This window comes from Centroberyx gerrardi, chromosome 11 (genome assembly GCF_048128805.1).
Source record: "Centroberyx gerrardi isolate f3 chromosome 11, fCenGer3.hap1.cur.20231027, whole genome shotgun sequence".
Classification (NCBI taxonomy): domain Eukaryota; kingdom Metazoa; phylum Chordata; class Actinopteri; order Beryciformes; family Berycidae; genus Centroberyx; species Centroberyx gerrardi.
In genome coordinates, this window is record NC_136007.1 from 20,241,806 (window position 1) to 20,260,835 (window position 19,030).

A 19,030-nucleotide genomic window follows, 5' to 3' on the forward strand; every position below is an offset into this window, starting at 1 on the left:
TTCAGGAAGTTTAATTTAATTTATTTAAATATTTATATATATATATATATACTTATATATATATAAGTTTATATATGTATTTATTTAATGAATGAAATTCTATGAAATTCCATGTTTTGGGTTTTTTTTTTGCCACATATCTGAGATTACATGTAGTGTTATATATTATCAATACTGAATATCATAAAGTGTTAAAGAGACCTTTCAGGTGGTATTTGATGCATAACATGTAATCGTCATACACACATTATGATTGAATGTATTTGATTTGTTAAACTGTCTTTTATTTGATTCATAATGTTTAACGAGTCAAGACAACCTCTCTTAGAAGTGGAATTCCAGGGAATTTAATGGAATTCAGTTCTGTTTCCTGTCATTCCAATTCTGTTTCCTTAGAGCTGGGTGACATTCACATTCCAACTCCAACTCCAGGAATTGAATTAGAATTTATCATGCATCTCAATTCAGTTCATGAATGGCCCCAACCCTGGTGGTGACATGTTGGGGCATGTCACTAGAGGAGACTTGACTTGACTACGTCACCCCCTGTTGGGCCGAGGGAGGGACAGCACTGACCACAGGTCGTTACACAGGGGAACTTGTGTGACAAAGCAAAGCCAGTCTATGTGGGTCAAAATGCCATTACAGAGCAGTTTTATCTCCTGAAACTAGTTAGCAGTCCTAATAAAAAAACAAGGATAGAGAGTTGTAACATGGTGGGGCAACAACTGGCCACAAGATAGAGATGCTGGGAGCATGCTGCAGTGCATCCAATCCTAAATCTTATATCCCTGCTGAAAAATATGCACATCACAAAAATGTGCCACCACAAACAGAAGTTATACAGCAAATTCTAAGTCAATTAGCAAATCCCTATTACAGCACACCAAGCACTTCTGTGTCCCTACAGCAGCAGCACTAGAAGGGTCGGGAGGTGAGTTGACAACCCATCATCTACTTATTCTATCAAATAAATATGAATCAATGCTCTGCCTATGAACAAACAAAAGAACTGTTATAAAGTTATAACCTGAACACAAGGTTAGTGAAATGTACTGTATATGTTGACAGGGATATAATTTACATCTTCTCATACCTTGTGCCACAAAACCTCATACCTGCCTCAGTCACATTAATAAGTAGCCACAATTAGTAAATGGCAGACCCAGTAGCCTACTGTATTCATAAAAATAGTTGAGAAAAAGAATATTTTTTCATTTAAATATTCTCTATTTTATCTCCATGAACCAGTTACACGTATATTAAATTAGTATTAAAAGGTTAGCAAATTCACAATACCTCAGGGTGCCACTGCACACCTACAGTACATTACAAAAACATTAGTTACAATGAGGATTGTTTGGCTTATCAAGTAAAGTTACAATCCAGCCCTGAGATTTAAACCAGGGCCGGACAAAAGTCCTGATGCTGGACTTCTGTGTGAACTGGGTGAGTTTGATGCACTTCAGTAATGGGTAAATAGTGCTGAGCTGCTCTGGTTCTGTGAATCTTTCTCTGTCTTACCCCTCTGTCTCAACCTAAAGGTTCAGTGATGAAGATGATTGGCCACCAGGAGTTCAGCAGGCATCAGCTGGTTTCATCGTCTACAAGGCCTCTTTTACACCTTGACATGATCAATATTTGTGTCACATCTAGAGAATATTCAGATACAAATTATGCACATTTAAATTACACTGGTATTCAAAATGTGTCTCAACTATCCACATCTCTTGCAAAATACAAACATGCGTTACCAGCCTGCCTGACAACTCATTAAAGACTGTATGTGGAAAACATAATTTGGAAGTTGAAAATGCGTACAATTTTTTCAGACCTTATCGAAAACTGCAAAATTCAAGGGTATTTTTAAATTGTATTAGCTCCCCCTTGTATTGAACCTTCATCTGAGAAATGTGAAGAATACTTAAGCTTTTTTTGTAAACAATTTGTCATTATTAAAATTCAAGAGCTGCCTCCACATAGATTAAAGCCTCACTAGATTCATTTGATGTTGTCTCTGCAGATTCATCAGTCAAGATCATAGCCAAGATGAATCTCTCTACCTCCGCCCTTGATATTCTGCTCACTAAATGTCTTAAGGAAATCTTGGAAATGATTTGTCCGTATATCTTAACTATTATTAATTCATCCTTCAAGGAAAACACCAAGTTTTCAGGAGATTATTCCATTGGCCAACCTCCAGGTTAAGTGATGAGAACAAAGACACTAAGATCATCATCATCATGTGTCCCAGGTGGATGGTTTGGTCTGGTGCTCCATGCTGACACTTCAACAGCCGTGTGTCAACAGCCGCTCTCTGAACAACAGTTCCACTTCGCAAGTGAGAGGGTTGTCTTTGTTTCCAATTACCATTCCTTCAACAAGACAGGATTAAGACAGCTGTCCAGCAGCAAAGAGAACCGATTAATTCCATGTCAAATGCAAGGTACTGTATGTATATTCTGTATATTAATTTTATCTCGCACTTTCATCCTGTTGTGCCCACCTTGGCCACTTGATGTCTCTCTCTTGGTTGTAGCTGATGAAACAAGGACTTTATCATATATTGTAAACAATATATGTTTATTTTCATGAAATTGCATGAAAAATAATGTTATCTTCCATGTTGCTAAGCACTGTCACCTCATTTATCTTTTGTTGAGGTTGAGGTGACTGTTGCAATAGCATTCAATTCTAGATTTACAACAACTCGTGTCTGCGGAAATATGCTTACATTAATAAAGGTTTGATTACATGATGTAGGTTATTGATTCAGGCAGTTGTCTTATTGGAGTACAGTAATCAGCTACTGAGGGTCGAGTTGCTTCCCTATTTGACTCTTCCTGCTCTTCATAATGTGGTGAGGCTCCACTTTTCACAGGGTTGGGGTGAGTTACTCTGAAAGTCAAGTTTACTACAGTAGAGTTCAGCTACAGCAAAGCTACCATCAAGAGAAATATAGTTTTGTTAGCTACTAAGTTGCTTAGAAAAAGTAGTTCTAACTACTTGGTAAAGATTGATCATATCTACATCTGCAATGTCATATAATACAAAATCATGACTGCAAAAATACCACTCATTAGGATGTTAAAGAAAAAAATATTTTATTTGAAATTAAGTACAAGGAATGTTCACTGCCTTTATAATGCTCACACTGCCAGCTGTCTGCCAGAAACTAAATAACTATATCTGGGTCTGTCACAGGAAGAAATACAGTGATTTTTTTTTTTTTTTATGTATTGTCCATCACATTTCCATCTACATTTCTACTCAGAACCTGTCTGCCAGAAAGTACAGTCTGGTCCTAAACCCAAACAAATCAACCCAATTTGGGTTCTTAACAGGAATTCTGTTGACTTTCTGTTCTGACTTGTAGGACCTTGACAATTAAGGGTGTGATTCAAAATAATAATAATAATATATCTCTATAGCACATATCTCCATGTTCACAACAACTCTTGAAGAATTTGACGCAGATCCTGTCCACACTGAAGTAACGTTCCCTAAAAAAACTGCACTCCAACCATCTTTATTGTATTTGGCTGCAGCAGCACCAAAGCTGGAAATAGAAGAAAGTCAAGCAAGCAACACTGAGCAGTGACAAAAAATTTGACCTTGAACTGATAACAGTCATCATCAAGTTGTGCATGCTAAGTTGTACGTGCCAGAAATGATCATTACAGTGTAAACAAGTCGGATATATTTTAATACTAGAAGATAGTGTTGAAATAGGTTCGAATTTTACTCATTTGTCTGACCATCATAGCAGAAAGAAAACTGCCAAAATGATTGAATAGTAAAATGAAATCAATCAGTTGAAATGATGATTCATCTTTGTGGTTCAACTTCATACATCACTGGACTGTAGCAGGTAAACTCGTTCATTTGCTCTTGTTTGGTCTTGAGAAGATGAAAGGAGGAAGGAGCCGTCTGTAAACACACTGACCTACATGCTCAGAATAATTTACTTTGCTCTGTGGCCTGTAAACACAGGAAGGTTCAGACATGGGAAAGCACGCTGTAGAGATGAAGCTTAGTTGGAAGCGATGTCTGAACATGCTGTGATGTGTCACATGCAAATGAACATACTCACTTTCACACACATCATGACTGCAACTAAAGATTTCATTGGCTCCTTTCACACCTCAGCTGAGTCAGTCTCCATACTGTATTATCAGTCAGAATTTACTCACTACTGTAGCCTTTATGTAATACACCATCACATAAAAACCAATTCAATTCAGTTCATCTTTATTGTTCCTGGGGGTAAATTCGCCTTGCAGCCATAAGAACCAGCCTAAAAACATATAAACATAAATACACAAAAATATGTAAAACATTGCACAAGACACAAGAGCCATAAATTAACATCTTCATCCATAGAAGAAGATAGAGGACAGATTTCCATACCAAGCCATTAGAGATAAGGTGTCTGTGACACAATATCTGACAGGCAATTTACGTGTCTGTTTCATACTGTGCAGATTTATATAACATGTGTGTTCGAATGCATGGTGGGTGATGAGACCAGGGCCAGTGTGTGTGTCTATGTGAGTGTGCTTAATGTCTGTATCAAATTAAAATGGACTCAGCTGCATATGTAACCTGAACCAGCAGGTGTCAGCAACGACCTGCACGTTCAGTCAGAGGCTTGAACCTCAACTCTAATCCACAGCAGCCAGCCTCTGCAGGGAGCAGGGCAGTGAGTGGAGACAGTAAGGTACTACTGACCTTTTCTTGGAGTTTCTTCAATTCAGCCTGCAAAGCCTGCAAGTAGTGACCTCTAGTTTATAGGCTTCATTCATACATGTCGACTAGGTTTTAGATTCGACCGTTTATTGACCGCCATTTAGGCTACACAGGTTTATAGATATTCTAAGGTGAATTTAGCTGTTGGCGTGACGGGAAAACTTTTACACTCATACGAATCTAATTGAATGTGCTGAGGGTTATTTGACTTATGAACAAGGTTAGGTAATTTCAGGTTAAATGTAGGCTACAGGGATTTCTAAATAATTCCACGATTTCACATATAGCTCTAATCGGGGTTTGTAAGGTCCAGTTTCCAAGCACCACCACCACCAATAAAATACACATTTCCAGTGTTAATCTCATCGTTTCAGTAGCCTGGGAGGTTCCCTTCCCATATCTCTCCTACTGTCCATTTAGATGCCATCTGTAACAAATGTTGTGTAAGCTGTTAAATATGTCTGAAGCAGGTGATTGAAGTGCATCCACACCTTGCGGAGTATGATCTGTGAGCTTCGGATACTAAAAATTCAGGTCAGGTTAGGAGTTTTAGTGAAGAGATTCGTGTAGTGAAAACATGCCAAAGCAAGTTGTGCCTCAGCTGACAGTGCAGATACTGTAGGCCTCTGAGAGAAGCCTGCAAACTGAGTTCATCAGTTAGCCAGCCGACTTTGGGTCAGTAATAATTTTTCTCTCTACATAAACATAATTGCTATTTTCACATTTTTTATCCTTTAAATACAGTTCTGTGTTACTGGCCTTCAGACGGCCGGAGGAAACACTGTGGGCTTGTGCGGGGCAGTTGGATCTCAACGTGACTTTGAATATTCTATGAACTGGGAGTGTCCTCCACGTTATACCGTCCTACGTTAATTTATGCGCATGCAGTGTAGCCGTTCACATCAGTCTCAACAGAGAATGGCTTAATGGAGTGGACCGCCACCAAAAAAACATAATGGCAGCTTGAAAAGAAAAGTTCTTCACTTGTCTTTCAAGGATTCACCGAAGCCTTTTACACGCAGGTTATTGCAAATGGTTTCATTTAATTGCTCGCTGGAAGTTGTATTCTGTGACATGATTACACCCCCCCTCCACCCATCCTCCTCCTCCTCCTCCTCCTCCTCCTCTCTCTGCAGTGCATTTCTGTGCGCAAATGTCTATGCACGTTTCATGGCTCCGTAAGACAAAGAAACACAGTTATTATTCTGTGATGCTACTCCAAGGCCCTGTGACCAATGTCCAAACACAGAGAAAAAAAAGGAGATTAATTCATTTTCACAGTCTCCGCGGCAGCCTGAGCAGCTATTGTAGATCCATATTGCGCAAAGACAGGCAGTCATCTGGGGCGCACAGGTGGGTGCGCTCTCCAAGGTGCCAAATGGATCTGTCTGCGTAATTCCACCGCTCTACACAAACAATTTAGACAAAACCCGAACTACTAAAAAATTCGCTGTTCAACTCAACTCAACCCTCGGCATCGCTGTGACCCATCGCTCCGCGGCGTTTCATTTAGAGTAGGGAGGATGGATTTGTATGCGCGGTAGTCTTTAGGAGTAGAGGAGGGGACATGGGCGGGGCCGCGGCTCCTCTCATTTCCCCTCCATGCTTAGCGGGGCGGCAGGGCTGGAGAGACCTCCGGGGAGCACAGTCGCCAGTCCAGCACGGAGACCCGCCTGGCCAAAAAACTGCGCCGCACACTTGCCAGGATTGCCAAATATTCCTGAAAAATATACCTGCTATTTATGGCATGTGGCTTGTAACTTTACTCCTGCTGTACTCTCTCCAAGAAGGTAAGACAAAAAAAAAACAAACTGTTGGAATATTTCACATCTTGACCATTGAGCGCCAGAGTCTGACTTTATTTCAGCTGAATTAAAAGTGACAATTGAACAAAAAAATAGCAGCAGCCTAGAGTTATAAATAATATGCATGATCTTGCGCTTTGATCTAGTCTATCATCGCATGCCATGTGATGAGGACTTGAAAGGGAATTATTCTTTAAATCAAAATGTGTAAGCCTGCTGCAGAGGAACAGGTAGAAATGTTTTAAGTGTGAAGGTGTAAAGTGTTTTTCTTTTTTTGCTGGCTGTTGTGTGGTTGTATCTAGCGGCCCATGATGCCACAGATGGTGCTGATACCACGGATTGTTTTCGCATTACCAACTCCAGTTATGAATATGTAAAATGGCTGAATAGGGAGAATGAGGTGGAAATACAGAGGGAGAGAGAGAGGGAGAGGGGGAGAGAGAGAGAGAGAAAATGAAAACATCTATTGGCCTGCAATTGATTGAATTGATTACTGTTAGAACTAATTAACTCCAATGGGCGCTCTGCTGTAAAGTTTTCAAGTGGATGCTTATAATTTTGAGGTTTGGATTGCCTTCATTGTGTAGCCTGTGCTAATTGCAGCTGTTTTGTGGGACTGTGTTGGGCACAGGCGCTCCATTCCAGAGGGATGCTCTTATTTTTTGGGAGGTGATTTTGAGGGAATTTATGGGCAGAAGTCTTATTCTGTATGAAGACAATATTGCCATATTCAATTGAGTGACAAATAAAAGGCCTTTTTCCACAACGGCCGTAATAGTTTAATAGGCTAGTCTACACCCACATAGCCCATGATTAGTGCATTCAAATTTTTCCATCTTATTTCATTTATTTGACATCTTTTATTTTTTAGTTTAAATTTTCTTTAGTTTAATTTTGTTTCTAAATGTATAAGGCGATTTATTTGTTAAAATGGAAATGTTTCATATTTCTTGTTCAATATGCAGCAAATCCCTGACCCTATTACCAAGTTGATCTTCTGCTATTACAGTGCATTATAATAATCCTGAACAAATCTACGTGGAAAATAACAGAAACTCAACACTATCTCTACATGAGAGCATTTTCTGCCCCTTTGTTTAGCCTGCCTGTTTGGAGCCATGTTTACATATTATGCTTTCATTATTAGCACAGGCCTTGTGGAGGTGCAGATGTATTTATATAAAAGTCTGGCGTTATGGCGAATTGGCTGGAAGTGGAAATATCGCTGTTTTCGATGCAAATAAGCCCTGCGTTCATCAACATAGGCGACTATACAGCAGGTTCATATGCCATTTTAAGTTCTGGCATTTTCAGATATAGGATTGGCCTAATACATTTTTTTGACTGGAGAAGAGTGAGAATTAGCCACATATATGTGATGCTATATGTGCTTCTGTGTGTTTGTTGTCTATGTTGTTCTCAATTCTTTCAAAATCATCTCAGTTGTCAGATGTTTGCTGTTGATTTATAGCAATTATGTAACTTGAAAGATGTGATTTCAGAGCAGCCTTCGAGAGGTCCTTTTGAATAAACAATATGCTTAAATTTATGGCACCAAATGAGAAACTCCAGGGGCGTGGGTGCAGATTATAGACGAGCCCGGTCGTGTTCCCCACTAATAGCGCACCTGGACCCCGTGGACGTGCGCGCGCGCGCGCGCGTGCCTCAACGCGTGTGTTTGTGTATGTGTGTGTTCGTGGACGCGCGGAGGAGGGGATGTAACGGGGACACCCCTGATGGGTTTGTTGTTCACAACATTTTTGAATCGTTTCATTTCGGTGACGGTCAGTTTGTGATGTTATATATTTTAACTGAAAGTTCATTTATTCATACAAAATTGCCTTCTTTACGCACAATTTTTTTAAAATAAAAATAAAAAATAAAAAAGAAACTACATTTCCACATGAAGTACTCAACAAAATAAATAAGAAGTCAAATTAAGAAATAAATTAAGTCAAAGGCACACTCAGACCTGCAGTTTTATCCAGAAGGCAATCAGGGTATAGGGTAATTAACGGATCTTTAAAAAAAATCTGCTAAAAGGTTAATAACAGCTAACCAATTAGAGAGCATTTTGAGTCTTTTTCACAGACTATTGCCGCGATTTGAAATCTTATATTCAAGGAGGATTTTTTGGAAAATGCATTCACTTAGGATTTAAGGTTGTAGATTTTGTTATTGATGGACTTTATCATTTGAAAACAAAAAATACATATTTTCTGTCTGTCTGTTTGGCCAACATTTTACATGTAATTGAGATATTTACTGAATTGTGGATTAATTAGCCGCCCCATTAAGCAATGCATGCAGAGAATCGAGTTGCTGTCTGTGGTTTGGAGGCTGTATAGGCCTAGCTGCTGTAGGCCTATTTTGCGGCTCAAGTTTAAAATCTGATATATCAAATAAAAAAAAGATCTAATGTTCAAACTATGTAATTATTTCATTTTAATAAAACAAAATAGCAATAAGGCAATCCCTCACCCCGGCACGCTCTCCTTTTCTCCACTTCTCACCCCCCACAAATAGAAATATGCTAAATTGCCCCCCCCCTCCTTCCCCCCTCCCCCTCCTTCCCCCCAGTCCAAATCCCCGTGTTGCCTTTGCCAGGCTGCACAATTAGAGCCGCAATCTGAGGCACCACCCAGTGACAGAGCCGTATGGTCCAGAGGGGTGTCAATCATTACCCATGCAGGGTGCAGGCTTCCATTTTTGCCCATCGAAGGTGTTCAAACCTGCCATTATTTCATTTCCCATCTGGAAACACAAAAACATCCATCATAAAGAGGCTTAAAGGGGAAATCCTGGGCTCACACTGTCATTTTGTTTGCAATTTGCTATGGGCCTTTAAAAGGCTATGTGATGTAATTTTGATTCTAGTAATTTGAAATAAGAGGATTATCTAAAAATTCAGACAGAACAAAATGTCTGGTCTGGTTAGTGTACTGTGTGGGTAATTGTTTTTTTTGCTTTTTGTTTTTTACAGCCAATGGGTGTCAAACTCGAATGACTTATCAAACAACCTGATTGACATTCCCTAACTCCAAATAGGGCCACTATATATAATTTGACAACACAAGTCTCAAATAAAACATCAGTTTCTCCACTCTGATGTGCTGGTGTAGGAGTGGCGAGCGGGGAAGCAGAGCTCGTTACGCTCCCCTCCTCACCAATAGGAAGCCACGGCTCTGTCACTGCCTGCTCTCCTATTAGTCCTCATATCTATCACAAATCCCAATGACATTGTGAAAAGGAATGAATTATTTCTAAAAAAGGAATGCCAACAAACCGGCGCCAACATTAAGCATTTAGTTTTACCAGAAATAATTAGATGTTAGCCATCCTGAATCATGCAACGCTGATGCAGATGCCCAAATTGAGCCAGTCTTCCTCCAAATTTTATTGGGTGCCGGCGCTGCACATTTCAGGATGGACGGTGCGTTCAGCAAATGTCAAATCTCTGAAGCAAGTAGTTGTTTTTGTTGGATCTCTCTCTCTCTCTCTCTCTCTCCCTCTCTCTCTCCCTCTCTCTCTCTCTCCCTCCCTCCCTCCCTTCCTGTAGCAGTAAAACTCCCCTCCCTCTCTCTCCCTCATCACTAGGCAGAATTAAAGGTTGGGGGAGGGGCAGTTTATGCAGACTGTGCTGGGACTTGTGATCCACAGATTTGATATTCACATTAAGAGAGAAACTGGCTGCTTTGATGTGAGGGGGAGCAAGTCCCAGGGGACTGCTGAAGTAGCACACTTTTTTTACTGACACAGCACGGGCCAGGGGGGTGGGTGGGGCGGGTGGGGGGGGTAGCAGATTGGGGTGGGGGGGGGCAGGGTGTTCAGAAAGAAGAGGGGGGGGCAGGGTGGGGGGGGGCACACCCCTGCCTTGATTAGATGTAACCCCTACAACCTTCCCCCCACCCCTCCACCCACCAACCACCTACTTATGCCGGACCCCTAAGGATTATCCATAAGCTTACACCTATCTCCGTCTCCCCGCATCCTGTTCTCCCTGTGCATCCGACCAACATTCAATTCACACCCATTAGTGTATCTCCTCCTACTTTCCCCCCCTCTTCTGTCTTATGTTTCCTCACACACACATACACACACACACACACACACACACACACAGCAACGCATTACACACACGCCACGCCGCACAGAGCAAACGTTGATTTCGATCCTCCTTGCCCTAGACACAAACGCACCGGCGCTCACAACTTTGAAAGTCTCCCCATCAGTCACAAAACACAACTGGCAAGGTGAGAGATGGAGAGATGGCTGAGGAGCATATAGGGAGGTGGGGGGGGGGGGGGAGAGAGAGAGAGAGAGAGAGAGCAGGAGGAAGTGAAGTGCAAAACACAGGAGTTACAGTCTGCCTGAAAATGACACTACATCTGTTTCCATAAGGGCTGGCGCTCCATGATGTGTGACAGAGAGGGAAAGAGAGGTAGCAGGGCGTCCTGATGCTTCAGCCGGCTGACGTGCCTGTGGTGGTGTCATGGTATTGAATCCTACTTTTGACCTTTGTCGCATGCAATCTCTCCTATCACTCTGTGGTGTAAATCAAATAAAGATGAAATGCCGTGAAAATAATTTGACAAAAGAAATAGACGGGGAGATGGAGATGGTGGCAGGGGCGCAGAAAAGGAGAGAGCAGTGATGTGTGTGCACATGAGCAAAAGGTTGAAGCGGGAATGAGGGAGAGGCTGCGGGAAGGGGAAGAGGGGGAACGTGTGGAGGTATTATGCGTTTGGTCGGGTGCAGGGAGCACTGGGTGTGAGAATGTGTGTATGAAACGGTGGGGGTTCTGGCGTTTGTTTACTTGCTCATCACAATAGTTGCGAGTGTGCGTGCGTGTGTGCGTACACACTCTTGTGCGCGCTCGCATACTGGAGAGGCGTAGATCAGCTGCATTATGCATGATGAAGCCTTGCATAGGTTATGACTTCTGCCTCTCTGACATACATATTCATGCGTGGCTCTCCGGCAGGATGTATAAAATAGTGGCTGTGACTCTGACAGCCTGAGCTCAGCTCCACCGGCACTTGGCTCCGGCGCTCGGCAGCGAAAACACTTTTCAGTGAGGGGCGGTTGCGGTTGCGTTTTCCTGTAGTTCTGTTTCTGAACCCAGTTGATTGAAGCCTCCTGGGTGCAGGTGAGCCAGCGGCTTGGTTCCATGGCAGCAGCACAGGAAACCCCACAGCTTTGGTCAATACTGCTATGACGGGTCTCTCCATCCTCTTGTACACACATCATGGTGAGATGTGGTGTTGCTCAAAAGAACATGTCACTCAGAGTGACGGGATATTCTTAAATGAGTTATCTCAAATTGGTGACGCCCATTACCCATTAATGTGTCAGGGTGGGTCTGCAGGTTTCATTATATTGCTGTGGTTAATTAAGGGAGAGTGGATTCGTGGAGGAATGCTCTGGTCCCTGGTGGAGCTTTTCATTACATCAAATGTTGCCACTTTAGACCCAGTTCACACTGAAGTGACCCTTTGCTTCTGTTCAAATCCAACATCATTGTTGCTAATGTGGACAAACCGTGATGGCACACATGTGGAATTGATAACAATATGGTATTAGCTGCCATAAAATGGGTTGAAATATCACCCATACAACTGACTAAACATCTCTGTGATTTGTTGAATTCCCAAAGGTGAAACAATCCCATCCCATAGCTAAGTTCACTGCAGCTGCTTTTTAACTTAGCTCGGGAGCTTGCTGGTTCGACAGGCTGCTAACTAAAATTTCAATATGGGAAGAACCACGGGTTTGCCAGCAGCGATCTCATGATCCTGTTCAAAGTTTTAAAAGGTCCAAAGTTGATCCTAACTATGAGTTATTTCGGCTAATATTAGGTCTGATTGGCTTATTTGCTCCATTACCTAACCTAACCATATCCTTTCCTTGCTTAACCATAACCTGAGACAAAAACCTGTCCGCTAGACTAATGAATCTACCTGACTAATGTTTCTCTGTTCTAATGTACTTCTGGTCATAATGTGATGCGTTAATGACGCAATGCCTGACCAAACAGCAATTTTTCATCCTATCACTGACTGGCTTCATTTCTCTGCATTGGACACCATTGGCAAGTTGTTTGTTCACACACGATTCTTATGGTGATATGCACACACTCAAATGAACACCATGCCCCCTTTTTTTTGAGCAGGCAGCCTATTTGTTCCATTTTCACAAATGTCTCTGCATGCCATTTTAACCGTATTTGCTCACTTCAGCAAATATGAGTTTGTTTTTTCCAAGATGCAAATATTTGAGTCAATGCGGTAGAATTTGGGGTTTGCTCAAGATTTGAATAGTTAAAGTTTCTAAATTTGGATTATTCAGTGTGTCATTCTAGCGAGGTTAAATTGTTGTATTGTTTTTTTCAGTCACAGCTTTCAAGTGCCAGCGCCACCATGGCAACCCGTTCTGTCTCCTCCCAGTGTGACTGAGTGCTAAGAGCTGCTTTTGGAGTGTGTATGTGCATGCGTTTATGCTTGTGTGTGTGTGTATGCATTGTGTGAGTGCATGTGTGCATGTGTGGAGCGCCTGGTTTTGACAGGCTCTGAGTGGTGGGAGTTTGCTCTGATCCCCTTTCTATTCCACTTCCCTCTCCATCAGTCCCAGCGCTCCCAGCCCCCCAGTGCCCAGGCCCCCAGGCCATATAATCTACTGTATGAGAGGTTCTCCTGCCGCCCAGCCCCCCCTAAGCTCTCAGGGTGACCCCAGTCTGCCTTTAGCCCCTTCACTCCTCCACTTTAGTCCTGTCCCCCCATTGGGAGATTATAGATATTGCAATCTTTAATATGGGCTTTATGCTCAGGGGCCATTATCAGTAATCTGCAGAGGGGAGGGAGCCTGACCTGGTTTCTGCAGCCCACCACAGGACCGCCAGACACATTTCATATACCATCTGTAGCATGCTGCCCAGCTTTATCAATCTCTAGTCTCAGCTATGGAGAGTAACACTAGGAAGCTGGAATTATTGACTAACCCCTTGGATGGAAAAGAAAGCTGCATCTTTCTTCGATCCGGTGCAGCTTAGTGTCAATGCAGTGACACTGTTGATGCTGCTGATTAGGTCTGCCGGGCTTTATTTGTTAATGTTTTTCTGTCAACATCACCCATAGCTTAAAGTCACAGTGCATTAAAGACACGGCATAAACAGCCTGATCAACACATATGTGCACAATGAGTCCATCAATGACGTTTAAATGTTTTGATTGGCTCACAAAGACATATTGTTGACTAGTGTATTGTCTAAAGGCTACAGCAAGATTCAACTGAATTGCTCTGGTTGGGTTTCAGAGGTGCTTCAGAAGGATGCTTTGGTCTCGGGTTTCTATGTCTGACAGGTTTTTGTAACTTTCTGAAACAATATTCCAAACTTAGTACTCACTGTTCACAACGTTTGGCCAGAGGTGGTTCATTGTGAGGTTTGGATTTGAAGTGGTTTCCAAATCCTTATTCATGATTGTCACAACTACTTCAAGTATTGTGCTAAAATCAACTGTGAATAGCCAATGCCGGCCCGTATAATGTGAACAACGAAAATAATTCTACTAGCCCTGGCTCCTCAACACAATGATAATACTGCTCTAAAATTATTTAACAAAGCTTTTTGAACACAGCTGTCATTTAACTGATATGATAGTAAGCTCATAATGACAACTTGCTGAAACCTGACAAGAGCTAGTTAATAATGACAAATAATTAAATAATAAAAACTATTCAAACATCTAACGGCAGATGTTGAAGACTGGTTGCATGTCTGTGTCAGAGAGCATGCTAATGTTGGCCACAACGCAGAGTGCACACAGTGTGTAGGCAGGGAGCAGCTGTGATAGGTGTACATATGTTACCCAATACTATTGATAGTGAGAAGATTAATGTTAATTAACTCTGGTGTTTACACATTACATATCTCATGGTTTATGAAATTAAAGGTAGACTGTCAAAGATTGTTAGAGGGATAGAAAAAATCTATAATATTTTGTACTGTTGTTTCACAGGTTGAGGGGTGAATCCTTAAACAAAAGAGCTTACTTGTAGTTTGCCACCATGTTGGTGAATCAAGGAAAAGAAAACCTCTTGACTCTGACTTCTGTCTTGTTTATTATCCAACTCGTCCCTATTTGATGGGCAGAAACATGCCCTACCTCCAATTGTAGTGAGTTTGGAAATGTATGCAGTGTATGGGGAACTTTGGAGGGGACACAGAACACCTGGACCAGTAGAGCAGAGCGTTAACCTGAAGTGACACAGATGTTGTAGATGGGCAATTCTACTGAAATGGTTTGAACTGCAGTCATCCTCAGTGGTAATACTTCAGTAGAGACTTGATGGATTCAGTAGTGACAAGTCTTATCTACTCCAATATGGTTATGAATGTGATGATATTATGTCCGGTCAACATATAGATAATGCTGATATCAAACAAATGAAGAAGAGAATAGCGGAATATAAAAAAGGTATGAGAGGTTGTGGATAACAAACCTTTTAAAATATATATAATATAGATATATAAAATGTATTCATTGATTTTATCACCATCATAAGACATGTTATCAGTGTGCAAAAAAGTAAAGTGACTCTCGCATCTCGCAACTGTGCTGTTATGACTGCTGAAGCACCTGCTGTTTTGAGTTATCAAAATTCTATGATAAAAATAGCACATGTAATTTCATCAATTAGTAACTATGAAATCGATATATTCAAATTTGCAGGTTTTACAAAGAATGACTGCATTTAGATTTTGATCAATCTTATGTATTAGATATTAAAATGATTAATTATTTAAAAATTCACCCAAAAATGTACTTACTGTGCAAAAAATAGATAATTTAAAAAAATATACATATTCTTTAAAGGGAAAAAAATCAAACTTAATAGGTGAAAGTATTCCATCTTTATTTCACATTTACCACCACGTTTTGGTAGTGGCACATTTTTGGAAGAGTAAGGGAATTCTAGAAAATTCAGAATGATATAATATGAAATTTAACTGTACTTTTAGTATGTGTGCCTTAGATATGGTGTAACATATGTATGGTCAAAATTTGGGGAAAATAGAACACAATTTATTTCCAAGTCCTAAATTGAACCATTTTGGTAGAATCACCCAGATATGATTGAACTATGCAACTTTGGCATGACTATGGGTGACATTTACAGTACAGAGTGATATTTTTACCCATATTGGATCAAAATCCTCATTCTTACATCACCCATTGGTGTCTTCCATGAGATTTGAGAGACTTTCTGTGCTGTGAACTGTAACAGCATGAACATGTGGCGCTGTGGACTGGTGTGTATCAGGCTACATATTTTAGAAAGAGTGGGTATGGTTGGCATACGCACATCTGTCCATCAGTACCACCCACCTTCTTTCTCTCGTAATCTTTCCTTTCTTGACCCTGAATTTTGGGGACTCCACCCCCTCCACCCCCCACCCGCCCCTCCTTTCCTGTCTCACTCTCCTTTCTCCCTCTCTGCTAGAGCTGTATGTTTCTAATCTTAGTACCTAGGAAGAAGAACATTCCTAGTGTGGGTATGTGTGAGCGTGTGTGTGCATGCATGCGTGCGTGTGAGTGTGTGTGTTAAATATGTAAGGAGATTAAACAGACTTAAATCTCTGCGTCTGGCATACAAATTCCAATCACATAACCTATCAGTGTGTTTTCTCTCTCTCTCCCTCTCCCTCTCTCTCTCTCACTCTCTCTCCCTCTCCCTCTCTCTCTCTCTCTCTCTCTCTCTCTCTCTCTCTCTCTTTGTGTACGTGTACAGCCGTGCACATGTGCAGCCGCTGCACAGAGGTAGCAGGCTCCTCCCCCCACATCCACCTAAACCACCAAAGGCTTTAGCCCAAATCCCTGGCTTTCTGCGTCACATGACTGATGTTTGCAGCTGGACATTTGACATACATTTGTTATGATTATTTTGCTACAGATTTGAAGGACATTCCCGCTCTGCCTATCGTCCGTCCATCAAAGTGATGGATTCTGTGGCGGTGGCGTCCTATTAGCTAATGTTCACACTTCCTCATGTTGTACCAATGTCTTGTATGTTGACACAGTGTTTGCAGCACATTAAAGTTACCTGCTACTGCCCAGTAAGTGATGTTGTGTTGTCTGTTTGCCCTGGCAGTACACAGTGAGGATGTGGGCTCTACCAGGCTGTACTTTGTGAATGCCTCCCTGCAGAGGGTGACCTACTCCAGCTCGGTGGGGGTGTCCCTGCCCTGCCCTGCAGGGGGCACCCCCAGTGCCATCCTGCGCTGGTACCTGGCCACCGGCGACGACATCTACGACGTGCCCCACATCCGCCATGTGCACGCCAACGGCACCCTGCAACTGTACCCCTTCTCGCCCTCCGCCTACAACAGCTACATCCACGACAACGACTACTTCTGCACCGCCGAAAACCAGGCTGGCAAGATCCGCAGCCCCAACATCCGCATCAAAGCTGGTGAGTTGCTGAAGACGGACACGAAATGACAGAAGGGAAGGGAGCGGGTGAGAGTCTGAGGGTAAAGAAAAAGAGGAGGACAGAGGGGTCTGGAAGATGGAGATAGAGAAGGGGGAATACAGAGTGAAAGTTTGTGAAAGCATTAAGTAGAGCAGATGTGATTGGCAGCTGCAAAAAGCCTAGCCGGCCCGGCCCACAACCCACACAGAGAATCACCTGCCCCAAAATAGCCTGTCTCGACCTGAACACAGATTGACCTAGAACACAGTCTGCAGAGAGAACATCTGTACGCCATCCACTACGCCAGGCCACGGCCTTCTCCCACACCTATCTGACTGAGCTGCTGATAACCCACTGTGCTTTACACAGACACAGCCCTCTCATCGCCGTCTATAGCATGGCAGCACTTAATTACTCTCTACTGGCCCCAGTTCTACCATCTAATGCAGGGGTGTCAAACCGTGTGACGTGGAGGACTGAGAGTCTGCAGGTTTTCCTTCCAACCAAACATTAGAGCAGCTGATTTCACTGATTTCACTGATCTAGTGGGATGAACTCTAAAACATGATCCCTATTCAGTGTTGAGTGGTAGCTCTAAATGTGGCTCTTAGATGATATAATCAGATTATAAAAAATAAAATAAAGTAACCTCAATAAGACTTGAGAAGGAAAACACTCTGAAAAGGGTATTTCACAATAAAAGGCACAGGCAACTCGCCGTCCACTCTAATTAATTATTTTAACATTTTGTTTTTTAAACACCTTTTGAAAGTTTGCAAATGTGTGAAAAGTAATTAATCACCTATTTTAGAGGAGCAATGGTCTTAAGCTTCTGCGACCTTATCACCATTTCGTACAGTTACCTACACTAAACAAAACAGTGCAACTTGTCTTTATGAATGTATGAAGACATTCTTTGATGGTTAGTTACAATCGTTCAGTGATCAGTATTCAGTGCATTACATTACAAAACTTCATTTTTCAAACTCTAATTATTGAGTATATACTGTACATACAAAAATCTGAACCAGAAGCAATCTATATAGTAATTATAGTAGTAATGAATTTCAGGTTTCAGTAATCATGATCACTCTTCATAGACAGGTAGACAGTAAACAGCCCAGATAATATTTTTGGAATAATCTGACCAAAGCTGCCTCTGCTGCCATCTTATTCTCTCTTCTGTCCTCTATCATTTCCTTCTCCTCCCTGCTCCCTCGTTCTTCACACTGTCCTCTTGTGCCAGACTAAATATAGCCACAGCACACTTCTTTAATTATCTCTCATTAACAAACCTAATTGGTGCATTCCATTGATTAGACTGTGTGAGGCTGCTTTAATAAGCCAGACCTCATCTGAAGTAAAATAGTACATCTGGGGTTTGGTACCTCCGGCTCAAGGTGGAACGTCGAGATACAACAGATACACGAATAGGGAATTCACGTAAATTTTATCCGGTGAACATTTACACCGAATCTTTTCAGGCGCAAAGCGACGTCTAGATGACAGTTTCACCATCGCCTCTATTATCCCCCCCCCACCCCCCCACCCCCTGCCCATCATTCACATCAGGCCAGGCCGTCCCTCCCCCCCTTCCCTCCTGCTGTCAACATCTGTTTTCATATTCTGCCTCCCAACACCGACCTGAACTAATACTCATATTCATTCTAATACTAATACTAGCGCCAAGTTGAGGATTTGAGCCAGGACCCTGAGCTGCATGCCAGCCGGTTGCTGCCTTCATTCCCACATGACCCAAAAGCCCTCAGGAGACGAGGGATTAGCATGAACCAAACATCCTGCAGCCAGCGGCCTCTGTTGGGCCGCAGGTTCGGGTCAGGCAGTTGTTCAGAGGGTGTGGATGGATAGTTTTGGGTCTCTGTGTTGTGGCTGTGGTGTTATTCTTGCTTTGAGGTTGCACATTGTGGAATTTGTTGACAGTGTTGACAGGGATCGCATCATTTTAATTGCTTTAATGCTACAATGATAACCGCTATGGTCCAAAT

At 42.1% G+C, this 19,030-nt stretch overlaps 1 protein-coding gene across 1 annotated transcript in view; it reads left to right on the plus strand.

Moving 5' to 3' along the window:
• Window positions 1–6,351: 6,351 nt before the first annotated feature.
• LOC139925289 (cell adhesion molecule DSCAML1-like) overlaps window positions 6,352–19,030 on the plus strand; it is a 57,094-nt gene continuing 44,415 nt past the window's right edge. The window contains 3 exon segments of the mRNA XM_071916604.2: window positions 6,352–6,429; window positions 6,431–6,539; window positions 16,704–17,024. Coding sequence (XP_071772705.1) covers window positions 6,352–6,429; window positions 6,431–6,539; window positions 16,704–17,024 — 508 coding nt within the window.